Source organism: Oncorhynchus clarkii, chromosome 10 (genome assembly GCF_045791955.1).
Source record: "Oncorhynchus clarkii lewisi isolate Uvic-CL-2024 chromosome 10, UVic_Ocla_1.0, whole genome shotgun sequence".
Classification (NCBI taxonomy): domain Eukaryota; kingdom Metazoa; phylum Chordata; class Actinopteri; order Salmoniformes; family Salmonidae; genus Oncorhynchus; species Oncorhynchus clarkii.
Genome location: NC_092156.1, coordinates 11,861,368 through 11,878,771, shown reverse-complemented (window position 1 = coordinate 11,878,771; position 17,404 = coordinate 11,861,368). Strand labels below are relative to the sequence as shown.

Genomic DNA, 17,404 nt, shown 5'->3' with positions numbered 1-17,404 from the left:
CCTAGGAGGGGTGCGTCACTTGAGTGGGTTGAGTCACTGATGTGGTCTTCCTGCCCAGGTTGGCGCCCCCCTCGGGTTTGTGCCGTGGGGGAGATATTAATGGGCTGTACTCTGCCTTGTCTCAGGGTAGCAAATAGGTGGTTGAAGATATCCCTCTATTGGAGTGGGGGCTGTACTTTGGCAAAGTGGGTGGGGTTATATCCTGCCTGGTTGGCCCTGTCCGGGGGTATCGTCGGACTGGGCTACAGTGTCTCCTGACCTCGTCTGTCTCAGCCTCCAGCATTTATGTTGCAATAGTTTATGTGTCAGGGCGCTAGGGTCCGTCTGTTATATCTGGAGTATTTCTCCTGTCTTAACCAGTGTCTGTATGCTCCCTCTAATTCCCTCTCTCTCTCTCTCTCTTTCTCTCGCTCTCTCTTTCTCGGAGGAACTGAGCCCTAGGACCATGCATCAGGACTACCTGACCTGATGACTCCTTGCTGTCCTCAGTCCACCTGGTCGTGCTGCTGCTCCAGTTTCAACTGTTCTGCCTGAGGCTATGGAACCCTGACCTGTTCACCAGACGTGCTACCTTGTCCCGGACCTGCTGTTTCCGACTCTCTGTTTCTACCGCACCTGCTGTCTCTAACTCTGAATGATCGGCTATGAAAAGCCAACTGACATTTACTCCTGAGGTGCTGACCTGTTGTACCCTCTACAACCATTGTAGTTATTATTATTTGACCCTGCTGGTCATCTATGAACGTTTGAACATCTTGGCCATGTACTGTTATAATCTCCATCCTCCACAGCCAGAAGAGGACTGGCCACACCTCATAGCCTGGTTCCTCTCTAGGTTTCTTCCTTTGTTCTTACCTTTCTAGGGAGTTTTTCCTAGCCACCGTGCTTCTACATCTGCATTGCTTGCTGTTTGTGGTTTAGGCTGGGTTTCTGTATAGCACTTTGTGACATCGGCTGATGTAAAAACAGCTTTATAAATACATTTGATTGATTGATTGCAGCAAACCCTAAAAATTATTTTTTTTAAATAAAAAAATGAAAACGTTTTTTTCCTCACAAAAGTAGTGCACTGGGCCTTTAATAGCCCTGTATTAGCGGACCGATATAGCCGTCTGCAGCGGGGATAGGACCCCACCCTTAAACCTCTTCCTCCGGCTATGGCTTTAAAACATGTTCCAGTCCAACATGGCCTAGCTCTGACCACTGGGGCGTGGTTTACAGAGCGATATTTGAAATAAGCGCTCGTATCGTCATATTTAAAACACTTTTTAAAAATGTAACCATTATTTAACTAGTCAAGTCAGTTAAGAAGAAATTCTTATGTACAATGACGGCCTACCCCGGCCAAACCCGGACGACGCTGGACCAATTGTGCGCCGCCCTATGGGACTCTCAATCGCGGCCGGATGTGATTCAGCCTGATTATATATATTTACCAGTTGTGTCGTAGTGCACTCATTCCCCTAGAGTCGTTTTTTGTTTGGGGATGTCTGTAAACACAGCAGGAGTCGCGGGACAGTTTTAAAATTGTATTTTGTCCGGCATCTCGCAAACTCTGTCAGCAGTATCTCTATACTAGTTTTATATTGAGCCGACTGCGACTTTGGGTAGTTCGTTTCACATCTCTCGGTCTGTGCCCCGAATGAGAGAGTGGTGAATGTGATGCTAAATAGGCAAATCGGGAGCCAAATCCGGGGGACGCAGGCGAACATAATGAGCAAACTACTGAGTGTCATTCCACTCATTTGCAAAGAGGCAGGCGCGATTAGAATTTAGTCAGATCAAGAATATAAGCGTTCTGAGCTTTGATCAATGCTGGGAGCAATATTTAGATGTTGACCAGTAATATATATAGCTGAAATAAAAGATCCACAAAATGTTCAATATGCACAAAGAGCTTCTTTCTCTCAAATGTTTTGCACAACATCCCAGTGAACATTTTATCCTTTTCCAAGATAATCCATCCATCTGACAGGTTTTGGCTGTTAAGAAGCTGATTAAACAGCATGATCATTACACAGGTGATCCTTGTGCTGAGGACAATAAAAGGCCACTCTAAAATGTGCCGTTTTGTCACACAACACACACAACACAATGCCACAGATGTCTCAAGTTTTGAGGGAGCGTGCACTTGTCATGCTGACTGCAGGAATGTCCACCAGAGCTATTGCCATATCATTGAATGTTCATTTCTCTACCAATGTAGTTCTAGAAAATTTCGCAGTACGTCCAACTGGCCTCACAACCTCTTACCAAGTGTAACCATGCAAGCCCTCCACATCTGGCTTCTTCACCTGCGGGATCGTCTGAGACCAGCCACCTGGACAGCTGATGAAACTGTGGGTTTGCACAACTGAAGAATTTCTACACAAACTTTCAGAAAGGGAAGGTCTTCTGGAAAGCTCACCTGTGTGCTCGTTGTCCCACCAGGGTCTTGACCTGACAGCAGTTCAGCTTGTAACCAACTTCAGTGGGCAAATGCTCACCTTCGATGGCCACTGGCACGCTGGAGAAGTGTGCTCTTCACGGATGAATCCCAGTTTCAACTGTACTGGGCAGATGGCAGACAGCGTTTATGGCGTCATGTGGGCGAGCGGTTTGCTGATGCCAAATGTTGTGAGTGAAGCTGATTGTAGAAAATAGTAAAAATAAAGAAAAACCCTGGAATGAGTCGGTCCAAACTTTTGACTGGTACTGTATACATCTATATATATATATATTTTTTAAAATTAGAAAAGATTATCAAGGTCCGGACCTCGTGCCCTCATATGTAATTATGGCCATGCTTATATCGACAGGTTTCTACCAACCAACAGATCTATTTCAGCTGTACTCCTACGTTACGTTTCATGAATGAACAGTATGAATTGAGCAAGGTTCAATGCTGCCACCCTTTGGTCATAGTCAATATCTCTTCTCAGTATTTATGAGTATGACAGTACCATACAAACAAGAATAAGTAAAAACAGTGTGATAAAATTTAGTAATAAGGTACGAGGGGTTGTGCTATATGGCCAATATATCACGGCTGAGGGTTTTTCTTATGCACGACGCAAAGTGGAGTGCCTGCATACAGCCCTTAGCCGTGGTATATTGGCCATATAGCACAAACCTCTGAGGTGCCTTATTGCTATTATAAACTGGTTACCAACTTAATTAGAACAGTAAAAATTAATATTTTGTCATAACTGTGTATATAGTCTGACATACCTCAGCTGTCAGCCAATCAGCATTCAGGGCTGGAACCACCCACTTTATAATATACTATTCCTTAAGGGTAAAAGTAAATAAGAACATGCCACGTGTCAGTAGGACTAAAGTAATACCAGTCTAATAACCTTTGTAATAGTTGTTATGGGACATGCTAGGAGTCCTATGATAATATCATTCCAGCATTTGCTACAATATTTAATATGAAATTGTATTTCAATGAAAATATGCCGGTTCTATTATGAAAACTAAAATAAAATATATATTTTTACAACATTTTATTAATAAATATTCTCCAACAAATATGAGGAAACATAGGATATAAATAAGAAACCATTTGTGTGATACATATGCTATTATCGTACAAAAGGAATACATTAAAATGGCCCATTGATCATAAAATATAATGACATAATGATTATTGATGCTTTGTCACATTTACTTATTGATTAAGAGCACATTGTTCAAAGTGAATTGAGGTGATTGATTGCTGTGACATGGTCATTGTTGACATTTCCTGTCTTCTGCCTTTACATGGTGGTGTTGTCAATAGGCCGAGGCAGAAAATATATGGCCTTCTGGCCAGTGTGTGTCCTTTGGCCAGCTTTAGGCTGCCCATTCCTCTTGAGCCCCAGGAACCAGTCTTTGGCCTGGTACTTCTGAGACCTGTATGTGTTGTAATGGTTCTCCTCCATCTTCTCCAGGAAGTAACACTCATCCTTCAGAGTTTTCTGGAATAAATACATTTAGATTAAGAACATTTAGGGGTGGTTTCCTGGACATAGATTAAACCTAGTCCTGGACAAAAAGTATGCTCAATGGAGATTTTCTGTGTCTGGAAACCTAGCATCTAATCATTATAATAAATTAAGACTTTGACTTCAAGATACAATGAATGAAGACTTTAACTTCAAGATAGGAAACCCAAAGCAACCATTCTGATACATCTGTTTGGTTGATGTTTCTCATCTCTTGATGATTGTGATTACCCCCAGGGTAATGGATTACTCATAATAATTCCTAGGTTAGTTAGGCTACATGATCAAATTGTCTAGCTCAAAGAGGTGAAAGCTACACTGTAGTTTTCCATCTGGGTTTTTGATTAGGAACTGTTTAATTTTATACAGAGTTTGATACAGTAATTTCCAAAGTGTTGCTAGGAGAGACTCACCGATCCATAGAGATGACCATCTTTGTCCATGGCCAGGTAACGGCCCGTCTCATGGCCCTTGATGGCCACCACACCAGCACTCACTGCTTTAACCTTCAGGATGTCTAGAGCACAAATACACAGGCTGGTGTCAAAACGAAGGGCTGATTGTATTGGTAGTTGGCGTCAGGTTGTCCCTAAAGCCTATCATGAGAACATTATAAGAAAGGTGTGAGAATGAGACTGCTCCCTCTAAATACTTCACAAAAGTGATATTGTTTCTTAAGGGTATAAATAAACATATTCAACTATGTATTATTTCTGAGGTAAGTAGCTGATATTGTCACGTCCTGACCTTAGTTCCTTTATTTATGTCTCTATTTTAGGTTGGTCAGGGCGTGAGTTGGGGTGGGCATTCTATGTTTTGTTCTATGTTTATATTTCTATGTGTTTGGCCTGGTATGGTTCCCAATCAGAGGCAGCTGTCAATCGTTGTCTCTGAATGAGAACCATACTTAGGCAGCCTGGTTCCACCCTTGAGTTGTGGGTAGTTGTTTTCTGTCTCTGTACCAGACAGGACTGTTTCGTTTGTGCCGTGTTGTTATTTTTGTTCTAGTGTTCAGTGTAATTAAAAGATCGTGAACACGTACCACGCTGCACCTTGGTCCTCTCCTTCTTCCAACAACGACAACTGTTACAGATATGCCTATAGGCTATTCTAAATAACTGTAAACATAAGGTGTTAGTGGGCCTATGCTCCTCTACATGTCAACACCAAACTAAAGCCTGAAGAAGGCACAGTGATGCCGATACATTGGTGGTTCACCAATTAATTACTGGGAGCTTAAAAATATAAACGCAACGTGCAACAATTTCAACGATAATAGAATTAGCTGAATTACAGTTCATATAAGGATATCACTCAACTGAAATGCGGTTGTGAGGCTGGTTGGAAGTACTGCCAATTTCTCTAAAATGACGTTGGAGGTAGAGAAATTAACATTAAATTCTCTGGCAACAGCTCTGGGGGATATTCCTGCAGTTAGCATGCCAATTGCATGCTCCCTCTAATGGTGAAACACTTGAGCCATTGTGTTGTGTGACAAAACTGCACATTTTAAAGTGGCCTTTTATTGTCCCCAGTACAAGGTGCACATGTATAATGATCATGCTGTTTAATCAACTTCTTAATACGCCACACATTTCAGGTGGGTGGATTATCTTGACAAAAGATAAAATGCTCACTAACAGGGATATAAAGAAATTTGTGCACAAAATTTGAGAGAAATATGCTTTTTGTTCATATGGAAATTTTCGGGGATCTTTTATTTCAGCTCATGAAACATGGGACCAGCCAGTGGCGGATTTAGGTATAGGTGACATGGGCAGCCGCCCGGAGCGGCCTCTTGCCGGGGGCGGCACGGTGCGCCCGCAAATTGTTTTTTGGAATGGTGACATTTGCGCGAACGGTTTTCTATCGCTCATTTGCACATCACGTTAATGATATCATGTGGGACAGTGGGTCAATTAACCTTGTCAGAGTCGATGCCCTGATTCTAGTTTGTGAGCTAGGCAGGCTACTGCCTGGGAAGGTCTCCCACTCAGAAGTACGAGATGGGGAGGGGGGCGGGGGTAGGTTGACCTCAGGTCTCCCCACTGGAAGCCCGAGGTAGGGGGAGCGGGGAATCTATCAAATAGCGCACCTCTAACTTTGTACAGTACTAATGAAATTAGTAAAACCAGTCAACCAGAAATGCTACCAAATAAACCACAATTCATCCATAATACTCTGAATATATAGTTTCATAGACATGTTGTTGCATTTTTTTCTGGTTTGTGTGAAATGGTTCAGAATAATATAAAACCAGTCTGCACACCACCAAGGTGAATCGGTTTAGTCTTGACTCTTTAAGAATAATATAAAACCAGTCTGCACACCACCAAGGTGAATCGGTTTAGTCTTGACTCTTTAAGAATAATATAAAACCAGTCTGCACACCACCAAGGTGAATCGGTTTAGTCTTGACTCTTTAAGAATAATATAAAACCAGTCTGCACACCACCAAGGTGAATCGGTTTAGTCTTGACTCTTTAAGAATAATATAAAACCAGTCTGCACACCACCAAGGTGAATCGGTTTAGTCTTGACTCTTTAAGAATAATATAAAACCAGTCTGCACACCACCAAGGTGAATCGGTTTAGTCTTGACTCTTTAAGAATAATATAAAACCAGTCTGCACACCACCAAGGTGAATCGGTTTAGTCTTGACTCTTTAAGAATAATATAAAACCAGTCTGCACACCACCAAGGTGAATCGGTTTAGTCTTGACTCTTTAAGAATAGTATAAAACCAGTCTGCACACCACCAAGGTGAATCGGTTTAGTCTTGACTCTTTAAGAATAATATAAAACCAGTCTGCACACCACCAAGGTGAATCGGTTTAGTCTTGACTCTTTAAGAATAATATAAAACCAGTCTGCACACCACCAAGGTGAATCGGTTTAGTCTTGACTCTTTAAGAATAATATAAAACCAGTCTGCACACCACCAAGGTGAATCGGTTTAGTCTTGACTCTTTAAGAATAATATAAAACCAGTCTGCACACCACCAAGGTGAATCGGTTTAGTCTTGACTCTTGGTTGACAGTGTTGGGGGATGGGTAATGCAATGATGCTCGAGTGCCAAATCAACATTTGTCTTTGTTACTTCTTTTTGATAATTATGAGTCTTATTTTTGTATATATTTTTATAGTTTTAAATGTTATGATTATTTATTTCTGTTGTTTCAAATGTCTGAATAAAAATTACAGTTAGTGCAGAATGGTGATTTTTTTTGGGGGGGGGGGGGGGGGGGGGGGTCTTCGCCCAGGAAGACATACAAGCTAGAACCGCCACTGGGACCAGCACTTTACATGGTGCGTTTATATTTTTGTTCAGTGTATAAAGTGTGCGACTCTTTATTCATGTTTATAGCCTACAATACCGAAACTTAACTAAACATTAATCATATGTTTATTTAACTGTGTATTATAGTTCAGAATATCGAATAACTCCCCAAAACAATTCTTACCATCTTTATTTTCATCTCTGCTGCCCGCGACAGTCCCATCCGGTAGGATCTGCAGATGATGTCCTCCGTTCATACAGTAGAGCCGTATGAGATGTCTGTAGTTTTGCTGTGTCGTTGGCCCCATGGAGAGCACAGTAATTTCTCCCTCTGTCATTCTGTAGAGTCCCTCTGGACGAGATGTGCCTGCTAAATGCCCCTGTGGCTGGACAGAGTCACGGGACAATTGTTGATTCTGGTATCGCTGGAAGTGTGGGATATGCGCACTCGATTTATTCAAGGAAGAGAAAAAAGGTAACTGTAATGCGGGATAAGACCGCCTTATAATTTGATTACGAGACAAGCCGATTGCCTTACATAGACCTCCGGTTTGCGTATGAAATGGTGCATGAATCAGATCGCGTTGCAGGCCAAGCAAATCGCCACATGTGCAGACTTGTTTGCTTTCATTGTTTAAAGTAATGTGATTCAATTCCCATAGATATCAGTTGCAGATGGCAGTGATATCATATTACAAATGTTTAAACTCATCACTAATATTAGAAAGCGAAGCATTCAGAGAAAAGTATATTTCTATTGGACTATGTTTGTACACAAATAAAATAGGACCTCTCTAAAATGACTTGAAGGACAACAGAAAACAGAAAACAGTCCTAAATATTTATAGCATATCAATATCTCTGTCTGCAGCCATAATGTAAAGTGCACAGCCACATGCAATCAGTCTATATCCAGCTGTTTGGCTCCAAGGTCACCTGTCAATCACTCTAATCAGTCAAACAAGCAAAAAAAACAACCTCTTGAGAATGACTAATCCCTGATCAAATCCCTTTCCTGGTCTGGATTAGTAGGCAGCACAGTCACGTTCACTCAGAAAATGGAAATGACTTGCAGTGAAAATCTTCATAATCTTATGCCCTGGAAAAAGAGCCCCATGCAGCTGTCATGGAGCCTGTGCCTGGCCTTTTTAGATTTAAAGCAGAACGGTAGCCAGTGGTAGCCCTGTTATCATTAGCATACACAGGCTTAGCCAGACTCCACATCCGGAATGTCTTGGAAATCATTCTGGCCTTGGTTCAGAACAAAAAGCCACAGGAGGAAAGCTAGGCCTTCCCACATAGAGCCTATTTTTCCAAGCAGCAGCAGTAGAAGGAACAGCAGTAGTCACTCATTATATTACTGGAAGTGGAACTGTTACTGTAGTGCCAGACACGTTCCGGTGAACACCAGGACAAACCCCTGGGTGCGAATGACGTCCAGCGACTGGCTGAGAGTGGGTGGGCCCGGAACCGACCAAGACAGAACTTACCTGTGACAACACCACGTTACAATGCCCCAGATGAGCCAGCATGTCCGCCCTGTCGCTTCTTCCCGAGTGTGAATTGGATGAGTCTCTCAGCGTCTGTGTGTCAGGCCTCCTGTGGAAGTAGGTCTCCTGGGAGAACTGGCCCATGTGGTGCAGTGGCTGCCTGGGTGACTCTGTCTGTATTTGTACTCCGTCAATCATCCAGGCGCAGCCCAGCGTCACCAGATCCATTTCAGCAGGACGTCGTCAGGGCTATATTTAAACCACTAGCTCAGGGAGTGACGTGGGTCCCTGGCCTGCACCGGGAAGTGAGCAGACTGCCTATGATATGATACATTCCTATTGGGTCTCCTGGAGACATAAGAGAAAAGCGTCACATTAACAAGATTAATGTGAATTAAAACAGGAAGTGAGTGAGCAACACCTTTATAATAAAGTGTTACACCATAACTACCTCCATGACATCTCAGTAAGAGAAAAGCAACGCTCTTGTTAACTACTCTCTGGTTCTATTTTTACTGTAGTAGGCAAGGCAAGGCAGTGAGTGTTGCTGTAGAGCCACACTGTCACAAACGTAGAAAGTGCAGGCTGAATGAATAATTCACTCTGCCTCATGTGGACTGCTGTTTTTAGTCTTCAAGGGCGCTTTCCCAAACTGTGGCCATCCAATAATTCATACACTACATCTGCATGTTCAATCATTTATAATACAGGCTAAGTGAAATAATGTTGAAAATACATCAGGTAACTTTAACATATGGAGTATACCCAGACATCATTGATGTCAACAGTAGTGGAGGTGTATCATCACATTGTTGATTAGCTTGGTTAAAGAAGGATATCTCTTTGTGAGATGTGAACTTTAAACATAGTGATCATTGCATGTTATTAAGAACACACACACACCTGACCTACTTACCCCTCACCTACTTACCCCTCACCTACTTACCCCTCACCTATTCCTTTTTCACAGCAATTTGAAAATCACGGATTTGACAGGCCTCTTGTAGCACTTGCTTTAACCAGGAGATGGCAGACAAGACCACTAATAAAATATTATACGCTCTCCTTACAAACGCCTCAGAAATAAGATTCTAGTCACAGATGACTGACTATACATCACCGGAGGCTGCTGAGGGGAGGACAGCTCATAATAATGGCTGGAATGGAGTGAATGGACTGATGTCAACAACATGGAAAACATGATGATGTGTTCGAATACCATTCCATTTATTCCTTTCCAGCCATTACTATGAGCCGTCCTCCCCAATGTAGGTGCCGCCTGTACTGTACAGGCATAGAAGGTGTGCATTATATAGAGGTAGTAGAGGTAGCCATTATCAATAAGTGAGACGCTGCCCATGGCTTATGGCTTCATATGGTGAATGACACCCAGTGTAATCCATATGTGAATTGTATAACACCAGCAGTATAACAGCAATGGGCCCCTGGCCTCTCTGGAAAGAGGATAAGAGAATATGGCAAGTTCTTAAGTGTCTTTCCCATCTAAGAGTGCTCTGGAGCCTCGCCGAAATGTCCCAGCTGTGAGATCACCCTCGGCCTGGCTTATGAGTATATGAGAGTTCCCCTGAAGACTTCGTTATTGCTGTTTCTAACCTTCTCGGAACCTTCTAGAAACAGGCTTTTTGGACCAATGCTGGGGGGGACTGAAAGACCCACTGTGTCTCCCCCTACCACAGTTGGCTGGGGTTGGGGATACTAGCGCTAGCTAGACTGGAGACAGAGAGGGGCATTCTCCTTCCCAGCATGTCAACCAGAGGGGAACACCTTTCTCCTCTATCTATGAGTAACTGGCTCAAGCTTCAGGGAATGATGCATGTACTTACATGACATGGTTAGTTGAGAGTTCAAAATGGGTGATTGCACACCACTCATTCAACAAGGAAAAATATTATGGATGAACTATGTGATTCTAAAATTCATTCATAGTGCCTAAAAAAATAGTTAAACTGCTCCCATATCTTGCAGAACATTACGTCATATTCAATGTAAATGTTTATGGCTTAGTTAAAGGCAGCTGGAACAAACCACCCTATAAAAGACTACTATAGACTACTAGAGAATGGGTCACTGGGACAATACTAGAATGCATAGGACACTGTACTGTACAGTATACGGCACACTACTAGAATTCATGGGACACTGTACTGTACAGTATACGGCACACTACTAGAATTCATGGGACACTGTACTGTACAGTATACGGGACACTACTAGAATACATGGGACAATGTACTGTACAGTATACGGGACACTACTAGAGTTCATGGGACACTGCACTGTACAGTATACGGGACACTACTAGAATACATGGGAGACTGTACTGTACAGCAGTGGTTCCCAAACTTTTTATAGTCTCGTACCCCTTCAAACATTCAACCTCCAGCTACATTCCCCCTCTAGCACCAGGGTCAGCGCACTCTCAAATGTTGTTTTTTGCCTTCATTGTAAGCCTGCCACACACACTACCAATCAATCAATCAATCAATCAATCAATCAATCAATCAAATGTATTTATAAAGCCCTTCTTACATCAGCTGATGTCACAAAGTGCTGTACAGAAACCCAGCCTAAAACCCCAAACAGCAAGCAATACAGGTGTAGAAGCACTATACGATACATATATTAAACATAAGAATGATTGTGAGTTTTTGTCACAACCCGGCTCGTGGGAAATGACAAAGAGCTCTTATTCGACCAGGGCACAAATAATAATGTAATACTAATCAATCATTTTTCTCTTTATTTAGCCGTCTTATATATAAAACTTGATTTGTTCATCGATTGTGAATTGTGAATAACTCACCACAGGTTAATGAGAAGGGTGTGCTTGAAAGGATGCACATAACTCTGCAATGTTGGGTTGTATTGGAGAGAGTCTCAGTCTTAAATCATTTTCCACACACAGTCTGTGCCTGTATTTAGTTTTCATGCTAGTGAGGGCTGAGAATCCACTCTCACATTAGTACGTGGTTGCAAAGGGCATCAGTGTCTTAACAGTGTGATTTTCCAAGGCAGGATACTCTGAGTGCAGCCCAATCCAGAAATCTGGCAGTGGCTTCTGATTGAATTCAATTTTCACAGAACCGCTTGCTGCAATTTTGATGAGGCTCTATTGTTCAGATATCGGTAAATGGACTGGAGGCAGGACATGAAAGGGATAATGAATCCAGTTGTTTGTGTCATCCGTTTCAGGAAAGTACCTGCGTAATTGAGCACCCAACTCACTCAGGTGCTTCGCTATATAACATTTGACATTGTCCGTAAGCTTGAGTTCATTTGCACACAAAAAATAATTCAATGATGGAAAGACCTGTGTGTTGTCCTTGTTAATACAGACAGAGAAGAACTCCAACTTCTTAATCATAGACTCAATGTTGTCCCGCACATTGAATATAGTTGCGGAGAGTCCCTGTAATCCTAGATTCAGATCATTCAGGCGAGAAAAAAACATCACCCAGATAGGCCAGTCGTGTGAGAAACTAGTCATCATGCAAGCGGTCAGACAAGTGAAAATGATGGTCAGTAAAGAAAACTTTAAGCTCGTCTCTCAATTTAAAAAAATGTGTCAAAACTTTGCCCCTTGATAACCAGCACACTTCTGTATGTTGTAAAAGTGTTACATGGTCACTGCCCATATCATTGCAATGTGCAGAAAATACACAAGAGTTCAGGGGCCTTGCTTTAACCAAGTTAACCATTTTCACTGTAGTGTCCAAAACGTCTTTCAAGCTGTCAGGCATTCTCTATTCAGCAAGAGCCTCTCGGTGGATGCTGCAGTGTACCCAAGTGGCGTTGGGAGCAAAGCGTGTTACCATTCCACTATGTCTCCCTGTCATGGCTTTTCCGCCATCAGTACAGATACCAACACATCTTGACCACCAAAATCCATTTGATATCCAGTACTTTAAAAATATCCTCTTGTGTGGTCCTGGTTTCCAATGGTTTGCAGAAGAGGATGTCTAGATATCAGGAGCTGTGCCAGGCCTGCCACGTCTTGTCGACTCATCCAGCTGTAACGCATATAATTCACTGGCTTGTATACAAAGCAGTAATTGCTTCAAAACATCTCCTGCATTGTCACTGATGGGTCATGAAAAATTGTTGTTTGATGAAGTCATTGTCTGTATAGTTTTTATGGCATTTTCCCCAGCATTGTCCCAGCCATATCCGCAGTACCAGGAAGAATGAAGTCCTCCACAATAGTATGGGGCTTGTCTGTCCTAGCACCTCGGTAGCTCACCATATAAGACGCTTCTAGCCCCTTCTTATTAATGGTATCTGTTGCTTTTATACATGTCTTACTAGTCGTCTAAGTCGTCTTAATTCTCGCTCAAAAAACTTGAATGGCTTATTTTTCAAATTGGCATGTTTTGTTTCTAAATGTCTGCGCAAGAGTGAAGGTTTCATAAAGTTGTGAGATAGTACTTTTGCACATATAACATATGTAGTTCTCATCATATTTGCGCCTCTTCGATGGCCCACACCCCTGTCTGTTGTTCGGTGCTTTCCCGGGTAAAGGGGCATTAGCTCATCGGCTGCATCAGATTCATTAGTGTCCATGCTAGCTGGGCTAACAACAAATGTGGAATTACTGATGTTAGCATTGGATGTGCTCGTGGAAGCAGAACAACTTGTGTCGTCGACAGCTGTAGTACTGCTGGTAGTAGCAGTACTACCAGTAGAGCTGGTATGTGTCTGTCTCCATGGACACGGGACTTACTTTGTTTTAACCATTTATCCATTTTCAAGTAAACTGAATGACCAGCAGCTACGTTTGGCTACATACGGACCGTTAATGGAATTCCCGCGAGAGAGTAACAGTTAATGTGATTGGATGTTCATTAGGTGATGATTTGATAAGCACATTCGCCGAAAAGAGCACTGTCGTTGCACCAATGTACCTAACCATAAATATCAATGCCTTTCTTAAAATCAATACACAAGTATATATTTTTAAACCTGCATATTTAGTTAAAATAAAATCATGTTAGCAGGCAATATTAACGAGGAAAATAGACTCACTTCTCTTGCATTCTGTGCAAGCAGAGTCAGGGTATATGCATCAGTTTGGGCCGCCTGGCTCATTGCGAACTGTGTGAAGACCATTTCTTCCTAACAAAGATTGTAATTAATTTGCCAGAATTTTACATAATTATGACATAACATTGAAGGTTATGCAATGTAACAGGAATATTTAGACTTATGGATGCCACCCGTTAGATAAAATACGGAACGGTTCCATATTTCACTGAAAGAATACATGTTTGTTTTTTTCGAAATGATAGTTTCCGGATTTGACCATATTAATGACCCAAGGCTCATATTTCTGTGTGTTTATTATATTATAGTTTTTTTATGATTTGATATTTGATAGAGCAGCCTGACTGAGTGGTGGTAGGCAGCTGCAGGCTCATAAGCATTCATTCAAACAGCACTTTCCTGTGTTTGCCAGCAGCTCTTCGCAATGCTTGAAGCACAGCGCTGTTTATGACTTCAAGCCTATCTACTCCCGGGATTAGGCCGGCAATATCATAGTGCCTATAAGAACATCCAATAGTCAAAGGTATATGAAATGCAAATGTTATAGCGAGAAATAGTCCTATAATTCCTATAATAATACTTCTTAACTGGGAATATTGAAGACTCATGTTAAAAGGAACCACCGGCTTTCATATTTTCTCATGTTCTGAGCAAGGAACTGAAACGTTAGCTTTCTTACATAGCACATATTGCACTTTTACTTTCTTCTCCAACACTGTGTTTTTTCATTATTTAAACCAAATTGAACATGTTTCATTATTTATTTGAGACTAAATAGATTTTCATTGATGTATTATATTAAGTTAAAATAAATGTTTTCATTCAAGTATTGTTGTAATTGTCATTATTGTCATTATATATATATATAAATAGTCTGATTAATTTGTATCGGCTTTTTTGATCCTAAAATAATCGGTATCGGCGTTGAAAAATCGTAATCGGTCGACCTCTAACACACACACACACACACACACACACACACACACACACACACACACACACACACACACACACACACACACACACACACACACACACACACACACACACACACACACCCTTTCTCTCTTTCTCTCTCTCTATAGTGCAATACTTATAAGGGGGTTATAAGTAGTTTTTAAACTATTTATTCGTTTATAGCTAGTTTAAAGCTGTCATAAAAATTCACATTGTTTGAAATTATGGATAACATTTTCATTTGTAACTATACAGAGTACATAAAGGCTTGTGATGTGTGTAATTACCTAGCAATTGCTCTCAGAATGAACAACATTTGAAGAATTAACAGCAATTTGTCGCTTTGCTTATCCTAGCCTTAGCAGGTTAATGTTAAAATCCAAAAACAAAAAACGAAATTCGCCGCTCTTTAAAGTGACATCACTGCGTTTTTGACCAACCAACCCTTCCTTTATGAAACCATCTCCCGCAACCATACTGCGCCGTCCCTTCTCTGACCGTTTTGGAACCGAGCAATGCTATTGGTCTAGAGCTGTATCCATCATAGGATTATCTGTTTCGGGGTAGGTTGGTCGGATGGAAGGAGCACCAACGCTTGAGAGAAAGCTCTGCATTTAAAACGCCCAGAGAAGAATCAGCAACTACCGTACCTCGTTTTTTCTTTCATCTTCCTCCTATTTTCCTGACCAGTACAGCGTTGTCATGAGGAATGCACAGGTTGCCTGGGATCGTTGACTGCCAATAAGTGAATATTCTTTCAGCACTTTCCTCCAATACAAGCACAGTTTTTTCGCGTGCGATTTTTTGGGGGATACCGGTTTGGATCCTAGGCTAAAATAAATCAGATCCACGTTTGCCCGCCTGCATGTTGTCAGCAAGATTATTGCGTTGGCTATGTAGTGTAATGTAGACCGGTATCTGCATAGTGTTAATCTCTGTGTTCTGCTACCTTCTTAAGTGGATTGCACATCACCAGTCAACGATTTCTTCCTCCTCCGACCTCGGGTGCTGTGGACTCGGAGGAAACATGGGACTGCCTGCTCTGGAGTTTAGTGACTGCTATCTGGACAGTCCACAGTTCCGAGACAGATTAAAGTCTCACGAAATGGAACTGGACAAGACCAACAAATTCATCAAAGAACTAATCAAAGATGGGAAGGCGCTCATCCAAGCATTGAAAAGTAAGATAATCCATTTGCAATCTTGTATTGTGATGATGACTGCTCTTCTGTGCCCAGCTAAATTCTCAAACAACAATGAATGAAGACATTGCCCTATCATAGAGCCCTATGTGATAGATTTCTAATCTTCTTAAAGATGATTTTAGATTTAAAGTAGCCTATATTGTGTATATATAAAGTATGTATGGTAACGTATAACATTTCCATAATTGCCTGATCTGTTCATGCATAATTAGTTGGTTAGGACTTAGCCTAGTCATTGAACATCATCAGTGACAGTTCAGATAGAGGGCAGTAGAACTCTTGACAGGTGCTTGCTGGTTGAACATGGCATTTGGAACAATGAATCATTAAGCCTCAAGCTAAAGTCCATGTTCACCAATCACCAGGCAGTAAGTGTGAAGTTCAAGAGCTAGTGTTTACATTTAGCCACAGTTGTCTCATAGTGTGACGCGCACTGTTACTACACTACTATACACATCCTGGAAGTTTCCGCTCCACTTTAACTCATGAAACATGTTCAAAACAGGCCAGTAAACAGATAGTCCATGCTGTTCTACACAGTGCCCAGTCAGCTGCCATTAACGGTCTGGATCATTCTGCTTTTGTCTGTCAGGGACATCTAGACATCAAACTGAATGACCCGTAGTGACCGACAGTCCCAGGTCAAAGGAGAACTGGGGTTAGAGATAGTCAGTCAGCTGTTGTAGGTACAGTTGGCTGTGTAGCTGCTGAATCACAGGCAATATGCCATGTGTTTTAATTGTATGTTACATGTGTATTACCCTGTGTGTCTCAGTTGGTAGAGCTTGGCGTTGTGTGTTTGACTCCCACGGGGGACCAGTACAAATACAATATGAAAATGTATGAACTCACTACTGTAAGTCGCTCTGGACAAGACCGCACCACTTTTCACATTATTTCAAAGCGTTCCACTTTTGTGCGAATTAAATCCAGAATTAACCTTCTGGGCAAGTCCCTCTGCTTTGTCCTTGTTCTGGTTGCTGGTGGCACAACAACAAGTACATGTTTGTAACCTCTCACTACAGAGAGAAAGTAAACCTTACACTACACCAGAGGCTTTAGGCTATTCTTCAACCCCACACGTCTGTTAGTGTTGCATTTACTGTTTCCCCATCCTGTTGGCTGGAGTGTGGTTCCTGTGGCCAATCCTACAGTCAGTCACAGACTTCACACAGCACCAACACTAGCAGTAGTCAACAGCCTGCCAGCCAGTCAGCCAGGCAGCCTGCCAGGCAGCTCCCCGGAGCAAGAGGGATGTTCTGTAAGCAAAGGGCAAGCTGTCATTAGGGATCCAGATTAAACGTTTTACCTCCGCCGTCAAACATGAAATTATTTTAATCACTCAAATTAACCAACATTTGGGTTTACTGGCGCTGTTCTATCTTAATTTACATTAAACGTTGCCACCAGTATCCCAGAGATAAAATTGAGGACCAGGTTT

The 17,404-nt window shown here is 41.9% G+C and overlaps 2 protein-coding genes across 2 annotated transcripts in view; one reads left to right on the top strand and one right to left on the bottom strand.

The window, feature by feature from the left end:
* Positions 1-3,471: 3,471 nt before the first annotated feature.
* On the bottom strand, positions 3,472-8,968 carry LOC139419433 (putative fibroblast growth factor 1). Its single transcript, XM_071169382.1, has 4 exons — positions 8,741-8,968; positions 7,435-7,636; positions 4,382-4,485; positions 3,472-3,941 (listed from the first exon to the last, which is right to left on the bottom strand). Exons 1-4 carry the CDS (start codon positions 8,966-8,968, stop codon positions 3,741-3,743), a joined length of 735 nt encoding a protein of 244 aa, XP_071025483.1. The 3' UTR covers positions 3,472-3,740.
* A 6,361-nt stretch (positions 8,969-15,329) lies between these two features.
* The window catches only part of LOC139418009 (rho GTPase-activating protein 26-like), a 156,401-nt gene continuing 154,326 nt past the window's right edge, over positions 15,330-17,404 (top strand). The window contains exon 1 of the mRNA XM_071167087.1: positions 15,330-15,939. Within this exon, the coding sequence (XP_071023188.1) occupies positions 15,786-15,939 (154 nt within the window). The 5' untranslated portion in view covers positions 15,330-15,785. The remainder of the gene's footprint in view (positions 15,940-17,404) is intronic.

What these genes read in the sequence shown, in the direction of transcription:
- LOC139419433 (XM_071169382.1), bottom strand. Translation starts at nt 8,968, where the DNA reads ATGGATCTGGTGACGCTGGGCTGCGCCTGGATGATTGACGGAGTACAA. An exon ending in GTAACGTGGTGTTGTCACAG is followed by an intron (nt 7,637 to 8,740) that starts GTAAGTTCTGTC and finishes GACTCTGTCCAG; the next exon opens with CCACAGGGGCATTTAGCAGG. An exon ending in CAGAGATGAAAATAAAGATG is followed by an intron (nt 4,486 to 7,434) that starts GTAAGAATTGTT and finishes TTTGTGCTCTAG; the next exon opens with ACATCCTGAAGGTTAAAGCA.